Raw genomic sequence first — 23,932 nt, 5'->3', positions numbered from 1 at the left:
ACAGAACGCTTGGCAACCCCCAAATTTCCACGCCTTTGTCCAAGTTTCAAAAAGCTGTTTGTGCCTGGAGGATGCCAGCGCTGCTTCGCTGCAGCGCTTAAACAAGCCGCCGCCATGGAAAAGGAGATTTGCATTCGGGAACTCCCTGTGATTTTGCTTTTCCATTCCTATTGCAAAAAAAGATTTTGTTTGAAAGCAATTTTGATAGAAACTTCTGGTTTGGCTAACCAGGGAATCACAACTGGAGCACCAAGGGATGGCTCAGACCCTCCTGGACCAGACACCATGGGGATGGGCACTGCTGGGTGAGACAGGAGCAGTAATTAATATCAATTAATTACTCCACTAATATTAATATTTCCAAGTAGGCAGCTTCTGAGCAGTGAAATAAGGAGGTGGTGGCCAAAGTGAGCAGAGTTTGTCCCCCATCCTAAGTCCTGCCCCAGAAGCAGCCGCATCCCCGTGCCCGCAACCAGCTCTGCGGCAGCCCACTCGCCGCAACGCCACCCTCCGGGGCCAGAGGTCCCCCTGATTAATTATTTATCATTGCACACCATAAATCATGAAGAATTTGAAATGGAAAACTTGTGGTGCGACACGAGCAAGGTCACTTTTCCCCTGCCAGGGCTCAGCTCTCACGTTCCCCGGTTCAGCACCAAGATACCAGCTCTGCGGGAAAAGATGCTGTAATTACATCCAGCCCTTGTGATGGTCACATACAGCAACTGGAGATTCAGGCTCCCCATCCCAGCACCGCAATGATCCAAATTAATAAGGAAGAGAAGGGGATCTGGGGTGAAGTTATCAGGGAACATCAAGAAATCCTTAAATCCAAGTCACCTCAGCAAGCAATGCCGGGGCCAGGCTCTGCCAGGACCGCTGGTCCCAAGGGATGCTCGACCGGCTCCTGCAGACTTAGCCCTGCAAGGCTAATTTTGTTTTTGGACACCCTACAACCCCCTAAAACATTTGGGGTCTTAAAGCTGATAAGGCAGCACATCCCTAAACCCACCAATTCTATCCTTCCTATTTATAGCCATCTCCCCAGCCCGGCCACGCTGGAGAATCTCAGAGCCCTCACCAGCACAGCTGTCCTCACAGAGCTACAGAGGAAGGGAGCCAGAAACTCGGCTAAGGTCACGGACAAGGCTTTTAAAAATGTAAATGAAGCCCAAGGAGTTGGCCTAATCCTGCGGGCACGCGCTCTGCAACACACGAAAATGAGATTAGCACAAGGTCCCCTTGGTGCAAGTCAGGTCCATCTGCTTGGTATTCTCCTTGCGGAGGGTCTCCCCGAGGGCAAGACCAAGCCCAGAGCTCCCAAGGACATCTCCCGCCCCAGCATCATCCTGCTCAGGAGTAATTGTCCTGGCAGGTGTCAAATGGGGGGGAAAAATAGACACAGTTTTGGGCCAAATCAGCATTTCATTCACAGAACATCGCTGCTGATGCTGCATCCCTCGAAGGGAAGAGAAAGTGCAAGAGAAGCTGGAAAACCCTCTTCCAAAGCTTTGGGGAAAGGCTTATTTTTCCTTTCAGCATTTATTTGGGTAGGTCTTTTTTTTTTTGAAAGGCAGCTGGAAAAATCCGCTTTGCTGTCAAGCTCCAGCGCTGGCCCACAGCCCTCGGCCACTGCTGGGGCTCCTCCAAGCCCAGCCTCACCGCATCCCTGGTACCTCCCCAGTCCTCCCAGCTGGGCAGCCCCAGAAAAGCTCAAAGCCTGCTGAGCCACGCTTCGAATCAGCACGTTTGTGAAAGATTTCCACCGCAAACATGGTACACCAAACTCCCAACAAGACAGCCGTGTACAAGTGAGGGTGGTAGAAAAGATGCTTTAAGGCTTGACCCCAGCAGATGCTTTCCAGGGACTCAACTCCGAGCCCAGGTTAAGGACCAGAATAACTTTTATTCACCCCAATCCCTGGTGCCATCTGCCTGCTGCCCACCAGCCTCCTGATACCTTTCCCTGCTCTCCTGGAGCACTTTCAGCCCAAACACAGAAACCAAAGGGAAACTGAGGCACGGAGCATCAATGCGACCTGCCAGCTCAGCAGGAAGCATCATCCAGGGGTTTTCAGCCCCACGGTCTCCACTGGAGCCTCTTGCCCCCCAGCAGACACCTCTACCTCTCTAGCAAAGCCAAAAATGTGCATTTTTAAGGCTGCCCGATCAGGGCAGCCCCAGTTCCAGCAGACCCCATGCTCAGTCCCCACTCAAGCGCCAGCGTAGATGCTCGGAGGTCTCCGCTCTGCTAATTTCCCACACTGTTTGCACGGATAAACCATCCCTGAGCAGACTCAGCTGCCCTCGCCGGGGTGATTAATAGCAGTTTTGCTAGTAAAACAAAAGGCCATTAAGAGCGCTAATATTTGCTCTCCCTACTCCCTACCTACTTCATTTCATACTTCAATGCAAGCCCCGCGTGCTTTCCTCGATGAGAGATTAATAAGGGCACGAAGCCACATTGATTTCCCCCGCTACAGGGCATGGGATACATCTCCCTGAACCCAGAGAGACCCGGACCCACTGGCTGTGAAAGCAAGGATGCTCCCAGCTCCATCCACCTAGATAAGGGACAAATCCCAGACCGGGGTGGAGATGATGGGGATGCCTTGTCTCCATGGGAGACCAAGTTTTTTAATATTAAGGAGAGGAGCAGCATTTCCACAGGGCTTTTAACTGACCTGGTGATGGAGAGAGCCCATAGCCATCCCCATCCCAGCCCTGCGGCAACCCGTTAACATAGACCAGCTTCATTAAAAGCAGCTCCCAGCCTCTAAAGAGTTTGGAAATCAGGAGAGAAACCCCAAGGGACCAAATCCCGGGAAGAAGAGCCCCACTTCGGGGTTACTCACTGTTCACCGGTGCCGGCTCCTCCACAGCTTGCATGGGGACAACCTCGTTTTGCCAAAAACCCCAGCGCCAGAAGAAACCCCCTTGCTCTGAAAGCCTTTAGGGGATGCTGAGGCCGCTTGAATCCTTTTATACCCATGGTCCACCCTCCCCAGGTGGGCTGTGTCTGGGCTAAAAGCCCTGGGGAGGGAGGTTGAGTGCCTTTGGGCTTATTTGGGCTATCAGCTGGGGTGGTGATTTGCTCCAGCGCTTTATACAAGAGCCCGACAAGTCAGTATAACACAGCCCCACGTGATGGGATACACATTTTCCATCAAGATACACAAATTCATTAAAATATAACCATTTTCTCAGGGTAGGAGCAGTTTGGAAAGCAGCCGTGAATTTTCCCACATCCCATTCCCAACAAAGTGGATGGTTTTCCAGGTCACTCCCGTGTTGCCGCTCTATTTTAATAGGCGCTTTTTTTTTCCCCTACTCACTTAAAAGCAACAAGTCGACCTGAAATCACCTGGCCGCAACACATGGCCTGAGCACATTGGCCGAGCAAAACCATCGCTGCTCAACACCAGCGGCAGTTGCAACTCCTCATCCTCACCACGGCCGGGCTGTGATTTGAAATTCAAGGATGCTGCGCTCGCTGGGATGAGCGGACACCGGGAATTTGGGGGATTTGGACCCTCCACCATGTGGCTTTGAGCTGGAGCGTGGTGTTGAAGGTGCCGACCGTGATGCCAACACCGAGCGGAGCAGGCAGCACTGGAGATGCTGGGCTTTTCTGGTGAGCAATGGACTCAAGGTCCCCCCAGAAGAGCCCATCATGGACCATCTTCTCCCCCAGACCAAGTGCTGAGCAACAGGGACCACGTTTTGGAGCGTCTCAGAGATGAATTTCCACATCCCATGTTCCAAATGATTCAAGGATAAAGTCGATCCAGGAGAAAGCTGTTTCACTATGAGCATCCCGGGGGATTTCTCCCAGGAGAAGGAACCATCTGCTGCGGAACACGAGAGGATGGGACTTGTGGGTCTGTCAAGCCAGGGAAGGGTGATGGAAATGGGGAAAAAAAGCAGATTTCGAAAAATTGCTCGAAGCAAAGGCTTCTTAGGGGATTATTTTCCTTCTCCTTCTCGGTTTATTACTACATTCTCCGCAGGTTTTCCCCGGGCGGCTGGGACCCGAGGCACCCCCGGCCTCAGCGCTGCTGACACGTATTTCTGTATTCTCACATCTCTTCTAGCTAATCTTTAGGGAAAGAGGAATTGACAAACTGGTGAAAAACTGACTGACACTCCAATCAAAATACAAAAGAAACAGAAATAAATGGCTCTGAAAAGAATCGCTATTTAATTAGAAATTACATCTGTGCCAGTGAGTCACGGCGGGGAAGCGATACATCAGCGGGCTCGGCAGCAAAGGGCACCTGCCAGCAGCATGACAATGGGGACCGGCTCCATCCTGGGGCCACGACGGGAGATTTCGGGGGGACAGAGGGGACCCCCTGCCATGGGGGTCCCCTGCTAAGCCTTGCTGAGCTGAGAGCCACCCTGCAGGAACCAGCCTGGCACGACCCTGGAAAATAAAATGCCTGCGAGCTCGAAAGCTTTGCAGAGAAATCGCCTCCTGGAGGTTTTCCTGCTGGAATGGGAAAATCCCTGGTAAATCAGATCTAACAAAAAGCATAAATAAAGATTGCGGAATGAAGGAGGGAGAGAGATTAGGGAGGTGGGAATAAAACTGCTCCTCTCTCCATCGCACTCCGGCCGTGTCCCTCCCGCGGGAAAACCCCGACCCTCCATCAGTGGGGTACCAAAGCCGGGCTGCATCCGGGGAACCCCCAACTCCTCTGGGAGACCCTGAGGAAGGTGGGATGCGGTAGGAGAGGATCTAGAAGGGAGATGGGGTCGCGGATCGGTCACAAAGGACATGAGAGGCTGGGAACGGGGAGGTCCATGCCCCCCCTGAATCTGGCCCATCCGTGGTGGCTGGTGATGCTCAGGTGGGAAGCAGCATCCTCGGGGAGGATCCCGCTGAAAGCCGTGTCCTTCACCGAGTTCTTTGCCAGGGGTGCCCCTCGGCATGGCACCAGCTGAGAGTGTCCATCCCGGGCTTCGGGGCAAAGGAAAGCGGGAGCGAAGGGTGGGGCATGCTGCAGGCTTGGCTTCACCACTGTCTCGTAAAGGCTGAGCACATGCCACAGCCTTTCTGTCCCCAGCCTGGGGGAAGAGCACGCTGGTTCCCCCTCACCTCACATCCTCAAGACACCATCCAAAGGGTTTCAGAACACGGCTCCCACCACCGACCTCACACTGGAGGCTTTGGACATCCCCGCAGGGATGTTTCTGCTGCCTTAGGTTTTCCAAGACTTTCCAAGGCAGATTTTTGGGCAGCGCTGACACTCAGGGTCACGCTCTGCAGCGCTGGTAATGGGTAATTTTGAGCCTCTTTTATCAACCTGCCTTGGATCGAAAGTCCTCAGGCAGCTGGTACCCATCACGGAGGTGACGAGCAGATGCCTATGGGAAAGGGGAAGAGCAAGTCATGGATGGAGCAGTGTTTCCTCCCCAGCCCACCTCTCAGCCGCTTGTTTTATTCCCCACTGTAGTTTATTCAGGTCCTCCTCTGGCCAAAATCATTCCATATCTTTTATTGCCTTCCCCAGATCCACTGTACATGTTTGGAGGTGAGACCTCACCCCATCCCGCATCTCCGGTCCAAGGTGGATTTCCCGGAGCAGCACCTCCATCTCAGTTTTACCACCTCTGCTCTTCCCCCAAATTACTGTCCTAATATCCCCGCTGATTTTGGGCTCTGCGTGGTTAACGGCAGAGGCAGAGCGTGAGCCGGCATTAACCTGCTATTAAAGGAAATCAGGGAGCAGAGAAGAGAGTGTCGTGGTTGTCGGGGACCCGGGTGGTCGCATTGTCCCCGGCTGAGCTTTAGGTGCAAATTATTGTGTGGAGGATGTTCCTGCTGAAAACTTCCCACCGGTCAAGTGGTTACCCTGGAAAATATCATTAGAGTAAGGCTGTGAGCCGAGGGATTGCTCGCCGGCATCCGCCATGCACCCCAGCACTCCTGCCATCCTGGGGATCCAACGCCGGACCCTGACCTGAATGTCCTGCGGGAATCGGAAGAGCCCCCCCCCCAAAGCATCGTCTTGCGTGGAGCTGCTTGTCTAAGGATGAGTCAGTTCGGGTCCACGCCAAAAAGTGTGTTCAGCACTTTTGAACATACCCAGTAGGAGGCAATAAATAACACGTATGCGCACACGCCGCCTCGCCTCTTGCAGACCTGGGATTGCCATCTATCGTCGCGCTTCAGTTCTAGGACAAGAAACTCTCCTTGCTCCCATTGCTGGATTTTCCCAGGCTGGATCCCGGCTTTGGGCCGATTCCCTTCCCTCGTTGGGGTCCCCCCACCCCAGACCAGACCCCCCACACACACACCCGCACACACAGGCCCGTAGTTGTTATTTCTTTTTCTCCTGCCCGGGCGAGCCCTGCAGCAGGGACCTTTGCTAGGATGATGCTCCTGCATCCTGGGCGCGCTGGTGGTTTTTTACACATCCTGCAGAAATTGGCCCCAAATCTGACCCACAGGGCGGCGGGGGGGTGTGCATCCAGAAGGGAGCCGCCTTCATGAGCCTATTATTGGGGAGGGGGGGAGCGAGTGGGGAAACTGAGGCACAGCCCCCCCCCTCCAAGAAACTTACCCCCCGGCGCTGCCTCAGTTTCCCTGACCGCTGCCCCCCCCCCCCCTCTCCGCAGCGTGCAAAGGGGCTCCCGGCCCCTTTAAGCCCCCCCCGCCCGGCGGAGGCTCGGCCCCTTTCTCTGACACAGCAGCCGCCGGGGCGAGCCGAACCGGGAGCCGCGGGGAGGCTGCGGCCGGGGGCCGGGGGCCGGGCGCCCACCGCCGCTCCGCCCGCCCCATGGCTCTGCCCGGGGCGCCGGGCGCCGCCCGCCCCACTCCGCCCGCCCGGCGCCCGGGGGGTGGCCGGTCCTGAGCCGGCACCGAGGCCGCCGGTCGGTCCCGGGGGCAGCGGGGAGGGTGCGGGGGTGCGGGCAGCGGGGAGGGAGGGAGGGAGGGAGGGAAGGGTGGGGGGCTGCGGGCAGCGGGGAGGGAGGATGCAGGTAGCGGGGATGGAGGATGCGGGGATGGAGGATGTGAGCAGCGGGGATGGAGGATGGAGGGTACTGGCATCATCCATCCCCGGTGCCCCGGAGGATGCGGGTCCCGGGCATGGAGGATGCGGGCAGCCGGCATGGAGGATTTGGGTCCGGGTTGGAGGATGCGGGTACCCGGGATAGAGGATTCGGGTCCGGGATGGAGGATGCGGGCACCCGGGATGGAGGATGCGGGCACCCGGGATGGAGGATGCGGGCACCCGGGATAGAGGATTCGGGTACCCGGGCATGGAGGATTCGGGTACCCGGGATGGAGGATGCGGGCACCCGGGATAGAGGATTCGGGTACCCGGGATGGAGGATGCGGGTCCCAGGCATGGAGGATGCGGGTACCCGGGATGGAGGATGCGAGCAGCGGGGATGGAGGATGCGGGTACCGGGGATGGAGATGAGAGCATGCCGGGGCCCCCCCGCCTTCCCTGTGCGCACCCCCGGGCTGGGGGGGATGCGTCCCCCCACCCCGCTCCACCTCCGCCCGTCCTGCTTTTCCCCCTCTCCTCGAGGGAAGGGGGGGGCATTTAGGGGCAAGGTGGGTTTTCCCCCCCTCCTCGGCCGAGGTGGGGTTGGGGCTTGAAGCCGGGAGGGAGGGGGGTGGTGGGGAGGGGGCTGCCTGACACCACCACCCCCCCCTAAAGCGGAGGGGTCCCCCGGGACGTGTGTCCCTCCCCGCCACGGCAGGCTGTCACCTCCGGTAATGTCTCACCCCTTCCAGGAAAGTGGCCCCCCGGACTCCTCTTGTGCCACGCAAAAGCCCTGAGCGAGGAGGAAGAGGAGGAGGAGGAGGAGGGGGAGGAAGTAAGAAAAGGAGAAGGAAAAAAAGGAAAAAGAGAAAAGGAAGAGCTTGGACTGGAGCCAAGAGGGGTCTGGATCACGACGGTAAGTTCCTGAGCTGCACGGCTGTCTGGCTGTCTGGCTGTCCGTCTATCCATCCATCTGGCTCAGTGAGACCCTGCTGTGCCCAGTCTCTGGGTCTCAAACTGGGGCGGGGGGAGCAAAAGAGGGGGGGGGGGTTTGCTGTGGGGGTACCCAGGGGCTTGTCCTCCCGCCGGGACTGAGATCAAGGCAAGGCAGGAGCGGGCAGAGCCCCCCCCTCAGCTTCCCGGCTCCAGAAGGGATGGTTCCCTCACGTTGTCTGTCTGTCTGTCCTTGCAGGAGGGGACCCTGGGCTCCCCAGGACGCCTGCACCCAGCTGGGAGACCCCCCACCACCACCACCCAGCTTTGGAGCTGGCGACCCCGGAGCGAGGGCCCGACGCGGGGAGCAGCATCGCTCCCCGGGGACACCCAGCCCTGCACCTCCCTCCCCAGCATTGGGGAGCAGGAAAGGCGTGAGCCGCTGGATTTTAGCTTCCTGGGACATCCGAGGGACTCTTCCTCTTCCTCCTCCTCCTCCTCCAGCTCCGCCGCAGCAGGCAGGTGAAACCCTGCCCGACCAGGCAGCGCTCGCCTTCTCTGCTCACCCCATGGCCACCCCACGTCTCCCTACGGCCACTGGCTGACCCCCCTCCGCAGCGTTCCCAACTCCGTATGGTGCATCCCGACCCTTCTCCCCGCTCCGAACCGGAGCCCCCCGACCTCGCAGGGAGGCGAGCGTGCGGCTGGGACTTTCTTGGAGGCAGGGGAACGTTAAGATGTTGAAAGCTCCCCGGCCGAGAGGGGTTGCGCGGACGCCAGGCCACCCGGCTAGCGGGGAGCAGGATGGACAGAGCCCTTGGGGCCGGGAACCGAGGCCGGTAGGGAAGGATGGACTCCCGGACCTGCCAGGACAGGCAGCCCAGTGATCACCCCAGCAGCAGCAGCAGCAATTGTAGCAGCAGCAAGAGTAATTGCGAAAGGGAAAGGATCCGGAGTCGGATGAAAATGGTGATCGGGCAACTGGAAGGCATCTTACAGGAGCTCAAGGAGGTGGCCAAGGAGCTCCGGGAGGTAGGAAAGATCCCGGGGTGCCATCGCATCCCTGCGCGGGTCGCGGTAGCTGCTGGTCCCCAAATGGGGAAGCCCTGTCCCCGTCCCCCCGCCTGTCCCCTCCCTCGGGGACGGGCTGTGGGGGATCGGAGCCGGCTCAGCACCAGCCACCCATCAGCCCCAGGAGGCACCTGGGGTGGCACAGCCCGGCTGATGAGCAAAAGGATTTTTAAAAAGAGGGGGGAGAAAAAAAAATAGACACGGTTTGCAAAATTGCTCTTGACCTTGACACCGGGGTTTGCTCGGGGTCAGGGGGTCCGGCTGAGGCACCGGCCCTGTGGATGCTGATGGTGGGAGAAGCACCGTGGGGTCACGCGCCGGGGCTGGGGGAGCTGGGGCGCCGTCGGCACCCTGCCACACTCAGCTCTGCTCTGCCTTGGGGGGTGTCTTCCAGGCCCCTTTCAAACCAGGGAGGAGGATGGAGAGGGGATGGTGGGTCCCTCTGGTAGTGCAGAGAGCACCAAAAATACGGCATCAGCCCCAGGTGTGCTGACGGGGGGGTCCACGGGGTGGGCAGGGGGCCAAAGCGACTGGCTGTCCCATAGCCTGGCTGTCATGGTCCATTGCTCCTGAAAAAAAAGAAAAAAATATATATATATATATACATATAAAGTGGTTGGAGTTTCCTCCCAGTGCGGAGGCACGGCAGAGTCGGCTCGGTGGGGAATTTAATATTTCTGTGGCTCAAGTGTTTGGGCCACACATCTCCAAGGTGGAGGGGAAGGGGACCTGGATGGGGCTGGTGATTTAGGACATCTCTGCAGGTGGTGTTGGGAAGCGGTGGATGGAAAGCGTGCGATAGCCTTGAGCACGGCGTGGCAGCTTGCTTTTGCAATAGGGCAGGTGGGCGTTTGCATCCTCTCCGCGGCCTGAGCCGAGCATGGGGTTATACCCAGAGCCACGCGAAACCCGTCTCCCCCCAGGAAGGGCAGAAATTGGTGGAGGTTTTGCCATGGGGCCACCATGGAGCAGCCCCGTGCGGGTCGGTGACATTTGGATGCCACCGAGAGAGCGCTGATGCAGGTGGACCAACGCCATCCCCAGCACAGATGCAGCCGTGGTCAGGCAGGTGACATCTTCCAGCGTGAAGCATCCCCTGGGATGCAGTGTCCTCCTTTGCGATGGCTCCGCTTGGTCCGGGAGATTGTAGTAGGAGGCTGTCCTACCGGGAAAGCCAGCGCCGCGGGGTTGCCACGTCCCACCACGCCACCCCACTGGGTCCCCGCGAGGGTTCGACCTGGCTGTGGCATCCCTAAAGATTTTCCTTTCTCTCGTGGCTTTGCCGGTCCTTCCTGCAGCAGAAAGCAAACCCGGCCACCCAAAGCCAAAAGCCCCCCCCGATTCCCGCAATGCCAACGGGGGAGCCCCAAACCCCTTCGACAAATCCCTGACGGATTAAAAATAGTCATAACAGTAATAATCGGGAGGTAGAGCTATTTTCCATTTAACCCGAGCTCACTTCACGCTCCTCCAGGAACTTAAAGAGGTCTTTAAAGTGAGGATGATGGCAATTGGCCCCTTTTATTGAGCCCATGGATTTAAGGCGAGGTGGGACCACCGCGATCATACAGCCATCCCTCCTGCCGAGAATACGGAGGGATAAGGAGGACCGGGATGGGACAAACGTCTGATCGTCTCACAGCTGAGGCCGGGTTGTGCTTCCCACCAGGCTTCAGGTGGCTCCACAAGGTCCCTGTCCATCTCTTGGGGCCAGAAGGACCTTGAGCATCCCTGCAGCATCCTTGGTAGGCTGCCCAAGTCAGGTTGTAGCAGCGTGTCTCGGAGCGGAGAAGAGGAGAAGGTGGCCTGAGGACACAGGGGAGGGGTAACAGGCTCTCGGCGTTCCCTGGGGACATGTTTTGGGAAGCAGGCTCAAAGGAGGAGGAATAACACTGGAGGATAGGAGAGCTGAGCTGGGTGCAGCAGAGGGTGGCCAGAGGACACCCACCCCGCCCCTCACCCCAAGGAGACCCCACTCTTGTGCCAGGGAGGGTGTCCATGCCCCATGAGATGGCTTCTCCCGAGGGTGCTGGGAAACACTGAGGCCTGGAGATTATTTTTCCATGGAGCTGGCACATCCCTAGGAACTGGTGACGCCCCAGGCTGCATCCCGTAGCTGTTCTGGAAAAGCCCCTCACATCATGGGACAACGTGGCCAGGTCAGTGTAGAACCAGCCATGAGGTCCCCACCACACGGTGGGTCCTAAACGTCAACCCTTCTCAACAACTCCTACAACGTACCCAAACAATTTTGCAGCAATTAGTTGAATTTATACAAAACAGCATAAAACTCAGTATAGGAGCAGGCTCCGGAGCTAAAACACACCGGTCCAACTAGGCTAAACCAGGCTCCAGGGACTCCAAAGAAACAGAGGTCTGGTTTTCTCCAAACCGAGCAGATGTTGGGCATTGGAGGCTTTGGAAATTCAACCCCTTGTCTTCTGGATCGCTCAGAGCAAGCTCCACGGGAGCACCTTACATGGAAATCTCTTTCAAGCCCATCCAGAAAAGTATGTGGTAGGCTGGCAAATCGTAATCTCTAGGATGTTGGTGAAAGAGAAGATGGAAAAAAATAATCAGCCGCTGTGGTTGTCTACCTTGCACGTAGCGATGCCCTTCCTCGGCTGAAGGTGAGGGCCAGGACGTGGGGACGAGGCTGGGGACAGACAGCCCTGGCAGGGCTGGTGACCCCGAGCCTAAATGGGCTCATGGGTGGGGGTCCCAGGAGGGGCTGCTCAGGGCCACCAAAGCCCACAGGGCCCTGGCGCTTGCGATACTGGTGTATTTTCCAACGGAGACACCGTGGGGGCTTCGGAAATGTCTATCCCTGCCACCACCTCCTCTGCTGAGAGTTTGGCCAGTGGTTTGGGGCGTGGGGCTGGACGCGGTCGGCAAGGGCAGCGGTGGACCCAATCCTGCTGCACCAGAGGCACTTGTGGAGCCAGAAAACCTTCACTGGGTGATGGTGGACCTGCTCCTTCCAGGTTCTCCTACAAGAGGAGCTGGATACCAGGACTTTGCAGGTCTGGAAGAAGCAAACAGGTCATAATCACCTTGACAAAAACAACCCCCGAAGCCATCAAAACCCCTGTGTGGGCACGAGGGCTTTCACCCGGGGATGATTCCTGCTCCAAAAGCACTTGCCAGCTCCAGGCGCAGCCGGCTCTGGCTCACAGAAGGCTTTTCTCCCGGGTTGCCCCTGCTTCGGCTGAGATTTCGAGTCCTGGACTCACCCGGGATCGCGGGATGCTCCGGGCGGGAGGCTTCGGCGGGGGACCCCAGGGCAGCCCCTCTCCGCTGGGGAGGCGACGTGGGACCAGACCCTGGTTCAGACAGCATCCCTGGCTCCCGGGAGCGGTTCCCACCTGAAGGCTGTCATTCCAGATGTCCGTTTGATTCAGGATGTTGTTTCACCAGTTCTCCGCTCCCACTCTCCCTCCCTCCCTCTTTCCCCTTTGTGTATATAATTATTCCCCAGCACTCCAAGACAGGGCTGTATTATGTGCGGGGAAAATGATTATTAAAATCTTTGATTGAAATCGCACACTGGAAGTAGAAATCAGGCAGGAGGCAGGCAGGGAAGGCGCTTCCGCCGAGCGCTTGCCACGCTGCCTGCCCTCCCACGCGCCTCCTGCCAGCCCCGGCCTTTTCCTGCGGGAATAAGGGTGATGCCACGGGGAAGAAGATACCCCAGGAGGTCCCAGCCATCTCCACTGCAAGGCTGAGCTCCTTCCCGACCTCGGGGGATCCTTTGATTAGCGCTGGGGGTCGGAAACCATCCATGGGGTATATTCAGAGGTGGGAAATAAACATCTGTACAAGTCTACCTATGCACAAACCCCCCAAAATCCCATGGGAAGGATCCTATCACCCCTGCACCCCCTGACGTAGGAGCAGTGGGGTCCCGCCACCAAGGGAAGCAGCACCGAGGGGTCCCCTCCGAGCCTTTGGCAGGAGGAAAATCCTCCCTGCAACCCCTTACGATAATAAATATCTTAATAAGGTTGTAATCAATAGGTGATTAGCTGGGAACGCTTGGGAAAGTTCACGGCGAGAAGGCGGCTTATTATTCTAATAACAACATGTTTTAGAGATCTGCGCGATGATTTCGAACTATTTAGCGGCTGATGATCTAGCAAATGATCCCGAGATCATTTATAAGCATCAGCTCAGGGAAGAGAGGCCCCTGTAACCCAGCTTCTCTTTGCGAGCTCCAATTAATCATTTATTTCTTATTAAATATTTACTGACCTTGCCTGCGCTGGGAAGTGGTTTGGGAGATGCGGGAAGGTCCCTGCTCCGGGAGAGTTTGGCTGTGGGGTCGCGGGGGCTCTGCCCAAGGCTTTAGGGTGGCTTTTTTCCCCCGTGGAAGGAGGAATTGATGTTCAAGGCGATGGTGCCAAATGCCTCTGGGATGCTTTGGGAATAGGGTTGGGGATTTTCTGCGTGGGCCACGCGGTCCCGTTGCACATCCCCTCCGTGTGCCGGCTGGCAGCAAAGCAGAGCGTGGGGCCAGGCGGGTCGGATCCAGCCTGGCAAAGCAGCTGTGTAGCACGGGAAGACACTTTGGACCCCAAAATGTGCTGTTGGAGGTGCGCAGTGGGGTGCTGGGGATGGGGACGGAGCCGGCAGCCGAGGGAGCATGGGGTCTGGGGGGGATGCACAAAAATCCCTGCTCCTCTCCCAGCCCGGCTGGGGACGAGACCCTTTGCTCTGGCTTGGGAAAACAGTTGCATCTCGCCAGAAGGCAGCCGAGGGGACACACACGCAGACACGTCATCGAAGCAAAGACGCCCCGCTTTGATCTCCCCACCCCAGACCCCCTCCTTCACCCAGCGGTGCCCGCCCCGAGCACCGATCCGCTTCGCCCATCCGCTTCAAAGGCCGCGCCGGGATAAAGGGGCCGTTAGATCATTCCACTTTGATCCCAGCATCTTCCAGCTCCTTCCCCAGCCTCGGGAATATGCATTACCATTACCAATTACCGGCCACGAAGCCTTTGAAGTCCCCTCTCGTCCTCCCGCCTTGTCCCTCACCTCTCCAGCATCTTCTCAAGGAGGTTTAGCTCCTCGATAAGAAACAGCGTGGCCAAAATGTGGAAGCTGGAGCCACCAAGCCCGACTCGCAACCGGGGACCTGAGTGTTTGATTTGCAGCCGATAACCAAAAAACCCATTAAAAAACAATGATGCTCCAGATGTTCAACATCTGCCTCAGCTGGGGAGGTAAACACCCAATTTGGGGCACCCAGGCTTTAATGCGGAAAGCTCCTGGCTGCCGGCACCATCCTTGGGTGCAGGGACTGTCCGTGGGGGCAAGGGGAGCTCCCAGCACTCCCAGTTGGGCTGAATGGTGGGAGCTGGTTTTTGGGGTGGGGGTGAACTGGTCAGCGCCGCAGTTTAGTGCGTCCTTGCTCAGTGCCCGTCTCTACGGGGTGCCACGGGGATGTGAGCCCATCCCTCTGCCTGTTCATCCTCCGTCTGCTCAAAGCTTGTCGCTTTGGGGGAGAGCTGAGCATCCCTTGGCCACCCAGAGGCTGCTTTCAGGGCACTGGGGCGCAGCAGGATGAGGCCCCTTGGTGACACCACGCACAGGTTCAAGGGGAATTATTTTTGCTCCCTATTGTCCCGCTGCCGGGTACCCCTCGTTTCCCCAGGGATGCTCTGCTGTCACCAAAAACGTGGCTCTTTGCAACAAAGTGGAACCTAAAGGCGAGGGAGGAAGGGGACATGTCATCTCTTGGTCACCCCCGTGGCACCTCCAGCACACGCCGGGGACACCCCAACCCTCATCGCCTGCTTGTAGGGAGACAGAACCACCCCAATTCCCAGGGGATGAGAGCATCACTGGGGTCTCACCCTGAACTGCCCGATCCCAGGCAGCAGGATGGGACCTCGCCCACCTATCCCTCCCTCCCCATCGCTCTCGCCCCGGCTCCCTCCACCAGCAGCGATGGCCTCAGCTATAAATCTTTGACAACCTGCCTCAGGAAGGAGGAAAGGGGGGAGAAAAGACCAAATCCTACTTTGCATTTAAATCCTCAGCGGGTACCAAGTGTCACATAGGTATTTAACAACACCCCCCCCACCGCCACCACCACCCGTTTAAAATAGCAAGCGCTCCTAAAAATAGCCCCGAGTGAGCCACTGCTGATGTGACACTAATCCCTGTGTGCCACGGCAAGGACCGGGACGCGGACGAGGACCGGGACGGGGACCGGGACGGGGACATGCCCAGCCAGCACAAATCACAGCAGGTCCCTTTGATGAGGATGAGGAGGAGCAGGGACCCTGGGTGACAGGGACCCAACTCGAAGCCCAGGGAGATGCTCGCCCTGAACCCGGCGTTGTAATCACCGAGCCTTCATGAAAACAGAGGTGACCTCACTTTAACTGAGGGTTTCAGCGGAATCATTTGCTGCCTTATTAAAAAATAATAATAGCCGGGTGTTTCCCATGAACAGCTCTTTTCCTGCCCTTTTTCCTAATTCTTTCTTGTCACCGAGAAAGAAGAGGTCACATCATCTTTTTTTTTCTCTTCCTTGAGTTTCACCCTTTCTCCCCCAAAGAAAAGCGGAAAAAAAAAAAGGGGGGAAAAATAGAAATCTCGTGGTGCATTAGGAACAGGAGCAATTGCCTTTTCTAATTTCAAGACTCTCTTGCGGATGCTGGTGCGGATGCTCCCAGCTTGCCCCCAGCACCCTTCAAAGCCAAAGCTTGAAGGATGGATGGGTCCCTGCCTGTCATCTCTGGAGGTCTTGCGTGGGCAAGGAGGCAGGAAAAATAAGTCGGAGATCATGGGTGAGGAGCTTAGGTAAAGCCCATTGCCTTCTGCTGCCTGGGATGAGAAGCGCTCAGCTCACTGTCCCCAGCACTACCCTGCTTTGGGGACACAAAGTCCCTCCAGGTGACAGTACCATGATGTAGGTCCAAGGTCCGTCCCCATGGCAGGACCAGGGATGGGCTTCAACGTACCTTCAAGAGGTGCATCCAGGAGAGAAACCACGCATGGGGCTGGGGACAGGTCCTTACGCAGGACAGCTCAGGAGGGGACTTCTATCCCTGGGCTCAGCTTATATGGGCTCCTGGGCCATGGGCAGGGTGGGGTGGGGGTCCCAGGTGGGGCTGATCGGGGCCATGAAGGTGTATTAGCACCCATCACCATGGGCTCAGGTCTGATAGTGGGACCGTTCCTCTCATTTCCAGCCCAAACTTCATCCAGGTGCCGCTGCATCCTTTTTTCCCTGGAAAGATGGTTTTTGGCAGCATTTATTGCCAACGTGTCCAACACGCTCCCAGGCAGCAACCCCCAGGCCTTCAACTTGCATTTTCCCAGTGACACCAGTCGGTCCCATCTCAGAAAGGGTCTCCTCGTTCCCAGGGGGTCTCCCCGATCGCTCTGCTCCGTGTTCACACCGGGCAGCAACCGCACACATCCAGCCTCGTCACCCTCACCCAAACCATACCGGACCCCCTGAGCCCCCGGGGGTTGTGCCCCCATGGAGGTGCCACTAGTTTGTCCTCCAGATGCATCCTTCCAGGTTGTCCCCAGGTTGTCACGCAGTGTTTGGTGACCCAAGGAATGGTTCTTGCTGCAACCAAAGCCTGGAGATGTCCCTCGGGGACCTGCAGCTGATTTAAAAGAGGGGGTGCTGCGTGCCTACAGCTGGATCCCCCCAAGAAGCAAATGGAGGGGGTCAGGGTCCCCCATGCTCGGTGCCGTCTCCTCGGGAGCTTGGCAGAGCAGGAGAGCTGCATGGGCAGGGTTATCAAACAAACAAGTGAAATTTGGAGCTCGAATATGGGAATTTTATTAAAATTAGGTCAGCAGGGTGTAAAGGAGCCACTTCAGCTGCTGGCAGCGTAATCATGCCCTCGGGCTCCTGCTTTCAGATGCCCAGACATATTAAATTACCCTTAACTCTGCCCACGCGTCCTCATCCGCCAGGAGGGCTTTGCGAGGAGCCCGTCCTGCTGAGCCGTGGTATATGGTGCATTTCTAGTGATCGATGGTGTTGACCCAAACGTCTGTGCACCGGCACCTAGCAAAGGGATGCGGAGACCAAGGACAACCTGGCACCGTGACAGCAGCTTTGGGGTGCCCACCCTTGGCCACCCAACACAGGGATGGGGTGTCTGAGCCCAAGGACTCAGTTCCCCCAGCAAAAGTGTGTGAAAACATGGAGTTATGGGATAACAGCAGCAGAAAAATAATGGAGAGATGTGCCATGATTCATTATTCTTGGTGGATGAGGAGGTCCAACACCTGTTGATGAAGCGTGGCACCGGTGGAGATACGGCAGGGCTTTTTGGTGGCATGAGGAGAAGGAGACAAAACGTGTCTGGCAAGATATTGCCCATTGACTTGTCTTCCTTCCCTTATTTTGGGAAATTCGTGGCTGATTTCCAGCAGGAAAGGGCATGTGGAAGGGCAGGGGAAGGAAAAAGATGGGGAGAGAAAGGCAGTAATGCAAAATAACCAGAAAAAAAAATATTTATGCACAGAGAAACCACCTGGAAGGGGTGTTTTTCACTCCCAAATGCTCCGTGTGTGGGCTGGGGGGGCCGGGGAGCAGCGACAGGGACACAGCCCCAGGGTGCTGGGGGGCAGCGATGCCCACGGGTGCCCATGATGGAGAGGTGGGGAGAAGAACAAAATGCATCAACTGGGTGCACAAATGGGTGCAGGGGGTGTCGAGGGGTTCCCCCTAACCCCCCTCCTTGTCTGCTGCTGCCCACCTCCTGCTTGGCAGCACTGGGCCCAGCCAGGACCTCTGCCAGCTTCCCCGGAGACGGAGGGGGGAGGCGAGCCAGCAACCCTGCCAAAAATATGCACTTCAAACTGCCGCTGAGTCAAATTTTCACGTTGTGCGCTGCCTCCCACACAAAATAAAGCCACACACACCCCCCCACACACGTGTGTATATATATATATATACACACACACGCAGAAACACCAGCCAAGAAATGCCACGATGCTCCCGGAGACGCAGCGATGGCTCCAGCCGGATGCCACGGCAGCGGGTGCTTGGGTGGGATTGGGAAGCCCCGGGCAGGATTAGTGCTGTGCTCAGTGCTGGGCAACCCTTGAGCAGGCTGGGACTAAAGACGTGAAGGTGGGTGATGACCCTCTTGCATCCGAAGGTCGTTAGATGGAGACCATGGTCCATGGAGCCATGGGAGGAAGGAGGTCTTCCCCTTCCAGCCCCGCCTGTGGCTTCAACCTCAGCTAGGACATTACATCTATTAGTTTTAATTTTTTAAGGGCTTATTTTATTCATGCCCCATGTGAGGTCCGTCCCCTACGGCGTGGCGGGGCCACGACCCCGTCCCCAAGCCACCACGGGTCTTGGTGTACTCAGCACCTTGCAAGAGCTGGAGGATTAGGGACCAAGCCCATCAGCATCCCAGCCAGGGCGGGGGGTGACAGCACTGTCCCCGCAGCCCCTGACCTTCCCGCGCCGCTCTGCGTTTTGTCACACAGCCTTGGGACATTTTCCACCCCCTGCCTCAGTTTCCCCACCGGCGGAGCTGCTGTTTCCAGGGGGAGGAGGTGGCGGTCTCTGGTGGGTCCCCAGGAATGGGTGCGAGGGACCAAGGGACCCCATGTGTGCCGGGATTTGGGGTGGCACTCAGGGTCCCAGGGGACAAGGCAGACTCCAGGGCCACCCTGAGAAGGGCCCATCCTGCCGCACCGTGCACCCAGGGGCACCCAAAACTTCGCCGCCTGCTCAGCACCCATGGGTGCTGTGCTGCCAGGTGGGCATCGGTCCCTGCTGAGGGGTTCCCGGAGAGGGTCCACCTGGGCTGAGACCTCCCAGCTCATCACACTGGTGATGCCGAGGGAAATGGCAGCGGTTTAGGGACGTGGTGTTATTAGGAAGCAAAAACAGGAGGGTCCCATCCGGTTGTTCCCCTCTGCCCATCCGTCTGTCCGTCTGTCTGCAGGTGGTGAGCCAGATCGACCGACTGACATCCGACTTTGAGTTCGAGCTGGAGCCGGACGACTGGACGACGGCGACGGCCAGCAGCACCTCCAGCAGCGAGAAGGGGGGAGGCGCCTTCGAGCTGGGACCCCTCGATTTCGCCGCCTCCGACATCCTCTCCGACAGCTGGGAATTCTGCTCCTTCCTGGATGCTTCCACCCCCTCCGACCCGGGCGATGGTCCCGAGCCCCCCCGGCCGCAGCCGCAGCCCCCGCCGCCTCGCCAGCCCGATTACCGGCTGATGAACGGGGGGATCCCCATCACCAACGGTCCCCGGGGCGGGGGGACCCCGGATTCATCCAGCGAGGAAGCCTTCGGCGCGACGGCCAGCCAGAAGATCCCGCATCACCGGCCGGCCGGCACGCGGGAACGGGTCCGATTCAGCGACAAGGTGCTTTACCACGCTCTGTGCTGCGATGACGACCGGGACGGTGACAGCACGGTGTCCCCGGGGGACGACGGCCGCGATGAGCCCGGCCGTAAGGTGCTGGCGGGGCCACCCTCGAAGCATCCTTCCACCGGTGGTGGTGGTGGTGGTGGACCCCCGGCGCGGCGGCTGACGAGGAACAGCAGCACGCAGACCGTAGCCGATAAAAGCACCCAGACGGTGCTGCCTTATATCCCGGCCAAGCAGAAAATTAAAAATAAAAACTGACGCCGGCTCCGCCGCAAGGATTTGGGGAGGGTGGGTGGATGGGGGGATTCTTGGGGAGGGACAGAAATATATATATATAAAAATATATATTTAAATAAATCAATACTAATAATAAAATCAACATGAAAAGGTGGCAAAGCCGACAGATCTCCCAACTACCTACCCGTCATTTTTGAGGCTCAGGGAATTTTAAACTGGCTTTTTTGGGGTTTTTTTTTTGTGGACAGAAGCTTCAGATCAATAAACCGTCCGTCATGGAGAAATAATAACAATAACATATATATATTATATGTATATATGTGCCAAGAGCGGGAAGCCTATATGGAGGGGAGAGCCAGCGCATGTGAGGTCGTGGCCAGGGGATGGATGGGGATGTGGGGATGCTGCGGGGGGGCGGTGGCTGGGTTTGGGGAGTGAATGTCCCTCCCTGGGACGTTTTATCCCTGTTTGGCTTAAGAAGAACCGGGGTGATCTGCTTCGGCGATGTCTGAGCGGAGCAGGGATGTCACCGGAGCTGTCACCTCACCCGCCAAAGAGGTTTGGAGAGGGGTTTGCAGAGAGCAAAACCACACCGGTGCTGAGGAGTCGGGGTGGGGAACATTCCGCCTCTTCCCAATTTCCATCCTTTATACCAGCTCCAGGGGAAATATTGGCGACCTCGAAGTCTTGCAAGACTGTCTTAAACTGATACGCACAACGTCTCCAGCTTTCCTCCAGGTACCCGCTTCTGGGTTTGCATTTCCAACGCTGCAGCCCCGATTTGGGAAGGGAAAAAAAGGTGGATTTGCCCTAAAAAAATGACAGAATCTGGGCCTCCAAATCCACCCTCAGCATTTTTTTTTTTGGCTTCCAGGTTTTGCCGAAGCCTTCAGCATCCAAAGGGGTCGGTGCAGTGCCTGGTCCCGGAGAGAAACACCCCGCGTCCTCCCCATCGGCTCTTCTTCCCGCAGAGATGTGTTTGCACCACCAGCCCTCGATCAACCCCGGCACGATGGTGGGTTTTTTTTCCAAGCCTGGCAGCAAAAAACCCACCGCCCTGAGTCCTTATTTTTAATCCAGGTCCGAGATGCTCCATGTCAAGCCTTTTCCAAGTGCCACCCCAAGTGTCACCCCGGAGCCGGGACCCTCGCTGCCACCCAGCGTCGCTACCGTGGGTGAGGGATGCTCGTGCGAAATGCCCTTCAAAAAGGAAGCGATGGTGATCAAAACACTCTGAATTCAACCCAAATCATAGCAGGAGAAAAGCCTTTCACCCAAATTATGTTGAATTACATTTATTTTTGGTTAGTTTTTAGGACCTGAGGGACGTGGCATCACCTGGGGATCGGCATATGTTCCCACCACATGCAGCACCCGGGAGGGTTCGGTGCCTCCGATCCAGGGAGCATCCGTCTGGGTCCCCACTGGGACATCCCGGCCCCGGACAAAGCCAGGAGAGGGAAGAGCCCTGCAGAGGGGACCGTGGCGGGGAAGATGATGCTGATGATGCTGATGCATCATCTTCCTCCGCATCACCCCCTACGCCCAGGGCTGGGACCCCCAGGGGAGCCTTAACCCCTTGTTTTTCACAAATAGGGCCATCGAGGGACGGGATGTCCCCATCCCACATCCCGGAGAGGGGACAGCCGGGCTCACCCAGCGCCGGCACGGGGAGACATGAGATGGGACAACTCCTCCCCACTCCCTCCATTACTCCACATGTCAACAGCTGGTTCCTTATTTATTTTTTTTGAGCTTTTTACAGCCTGGCCCCATTGTAAAAGCATGATTAATAGATGTAGCTTTGTTCTTTAATAACTCCTCCCAAAGGATGCCAGGAAGAGGACAAGGCAAAAATTCAGAGCAGCCAGAACTGCAAGATGAGATGCTTTTTTGCTGATCCAAATTTGGGGGCACCCGCATCGCCTGCAGCCCCGGAACAAGCTGCAAAAGCAGCCAGAGGGGAAACTGAGGCACGGCGTGGGGGTCCAAAGCTCCGGTTCCTGCACAGCTCAGGGCAAAGCCGCTCATCTTGGGGCCAGGGATTTAAAGCCAATTGCTGCAGCTGGGACCGTACGGACAAGGGTAATAGCTTCTTCCCCCACGTTTCTATTAAGGATGAATTTACAGCCGCGCGAGCTTTATTTCATGCTCTCCGATAAATCCAAGCGACGGCGGCGGTAAGCGCTGTATTAACCTTCTGGACCCACAGATGGAAAACCTCCATAAAACAGGGGTAAACAGAGGTGGGGGTAAATCCTCCGCTCCCGTTTGCTCGGGGTAAGGGGTAATAAAAGCCACCGCTGATATACGGACAACCACGGGCGATGTCCTTGCTGCTCCTCGGCAGATTTGCTGTTATTATTGAGCACGAAATCCTACTGGTTTGGGGTTTTTTAGGGTAAAATTCCAGAAGATGGGAATGATTATGAACACAAATATGGAGAAACTATTCAAACTAGTAAAAAATGGCTTTGTTACGCCAGATGTTATTAATTGCACCACCAACCTAGTTATTAATGATGAATTAATGGATTTTGCTCTTGCAGGGACAAGATCCAGCTCGTTGGAGTTATCGCCCCACGGCCGCGGGGAGAACGATGGGGGATGGAGCAGGAGCTGGACTGGGAAAACACCTTGTCTTTCTCTTGATGCTATAAATTAACTAATTAATGAGCCTTTTCCCCACAGCACCCCAACAATGTCCCTGTCCTCCATCCCCAGGCCCTCCCCGGACCCCAAAACATGTTCGGAAAGACCCGAAACAACAACCAGAGAGTTGCCGGTGACGGCAAAGGGAAGGGCAAAGGGCTCGTGTTTCCTTCAAGAAGCAATAAAGAAACCATCAGCAAATAAAATGAGGACAGGGACTGGCCAGCGACCCAGAACTGTGGGTACTTCTGCCATGCATCCTGCTGATTTGTGGCCGGGAAGGATGCTCAGATGCTGCTCCGGCCAGAGCCAGGGTTTGATGGGGTTTAAAGCAGAATTTCAGCTTCGCGTTCGAATCCTCCGGCTCTGACCCTCCCCACGGCTCCTATTTGAGCTGACCTGAATTATGAGAGGCTCTGCTGGGATTCGTGTTTTGAAGAAACTCCTCCGAGCTCACCCAATCCCTCCGGCTCGCAAAATCCAGCCGGAAAGTTTCCCCCCCCGGGAAGATGCCGTCTCACTACATCTCGCTTGGGCGAGGGCTGAAAATAGCCCCCACTGCCTGGAGACTTCAATTCTGAGTTCGCTAACATGAAAGGCAGCCATCAAAGTGGATAACGGGATATTTTCCAGCCTAAGTAAGAGCTCCAGCTCGGGGTCAGGCTTTGGAAAGGCCAATTCTGCAGGGGGTGGGAGCCCAAACCGCACCCATGGGTCCCTGTGCTCATCCCAACCGCCCCTGGGAAGCCAAAACCCAAGCTGGCCCCATACATAGATGCAGCTTTTTTGCTCAAATATATTACGATCCGCTCTCAGGACACTGCAGCAACCTCTCCCTGCGCAGCGATGGGCTTTATTTCACCTAGCCCTGGCTCAGACCACGGCTGCAACCAGTCCCCTTGTAGCTTATCAGCTGGTAAAAGCATCCCTGGATTTTTAGCTGGGCCCCCCCTGCACCCTTCGGGGCTGGTTGCTCGCTGCGACTGGAAGACAAATGCTTTGGTTTCCAAGGGAGAGGCTATGCCTCCTGCCCCTGCTAACGTACGGCATCTTGTCTTATTTATTCCTTGCTGTTCCACAGCTGAATTACGGCAAGTGGTGTAGCGGCGCGTTGTACGGTGATGCTTCTTTATAGCTGCAAGAGGAGCGCTCCTTCAGCCTCGTCTTCCAGCTTTCAGGAGTTAAATCCATCTGCGAGGGGGTTCTTCCCTCCTCATCCTCACCTCCCCGGCCAGGGTGCTCCGCTCCACGGGGAGAAAAGGAGCATCCCCCCAAAAAGCTACGGTCCCCGTGGGCAGGCGCAGCTCGGCTGCATCTTCCCAGCTTGATTTTCTCCACGGTGCAGCGAGCCGGGGGTCGCATCCTCGGCGCCTCTGCTTATCTCCAGCCTTGGAGCCAGATAACTCACTGGCGGCAGTTATCTCCTCGCAAGAAAAGGCTGCATGGGGAGAAAGCGAGGAGCCTTGCACCGAGCAGAGCGTACCCATGCTGCTCACAGCACCCCGAAACTGTGTCCATCCCCAGCACAAACCCAGCCCTCTCTCCCTGGGGAGTTACCGCAGCATCTCGCAGCATCCCGCAGCATCCCGCATCCCTTCGCCTCCTCGCCCCCAGCCCAGGACATCCCCATCGGAGGAGGACGGCGGGTTCAGGGGCA

At 57.0% G+C, this 23,932-nt stretch overlaps 1 protein-coding gene across 1 annotated transcript; it reads left to right on the top strand.

Moving 5' to 3' along the window:
- The first annotated feature begins 8,783 nt into the window (after positions 1-8,783).
- Positions 8,784-19,644, top strand: INSYN1 (inhibitory synaptic factor 1). Its single transcript, XM_059823587.1, has 2 exons — positions 8,784-8,966; positions 18,952-19,644. The coding sequence occupies exons 1-2, from the start codon at positions 8,784-8,786 to the stop codon at positions 19,642-19,644; spliced, it is 876 nt and encodes a 291-aa protein (XP_059679570.1).
- Positions 19,645-23,932: the final 4,288 nt, after the last annotated feature.

Source organism: Gavia stellata, chromosome 13, assembly GCF_030936135.1.
Source record: "Gavia stellata isolate bGavSte3 chromosome 13, bGavSte3.hap2, whole genome shotgun sequence".
NCBI lineage: Eukaryota > Metazoa > Chordata > Aves > Gaviiformes > Gaviidae > Gavia > Gavia stellata.
The sequence above is the reverse complement of the archived record's forward strand: the minus strand, read 5'-3'. Positions and strand labels throughout refer to the sequence as shown.

Excerpts from the sequence above, each read along its gene's own strand:
- INSYN1 (XM_059823587.1), top strand. The coding sequence starts at position 8,784 with ATGGACTCCCGGACCTGCCAGGACAGGCAGCCCAGTGATCACCCCAGC. Across the intron at positions 8,967-18,951 it reads TGGCCAAGGAGCTCCGGGAG|GTGGTGAGCCAGATCGACCG; the intron begins GTAGGAAAGATC and ends GTCTGTCTGCAG.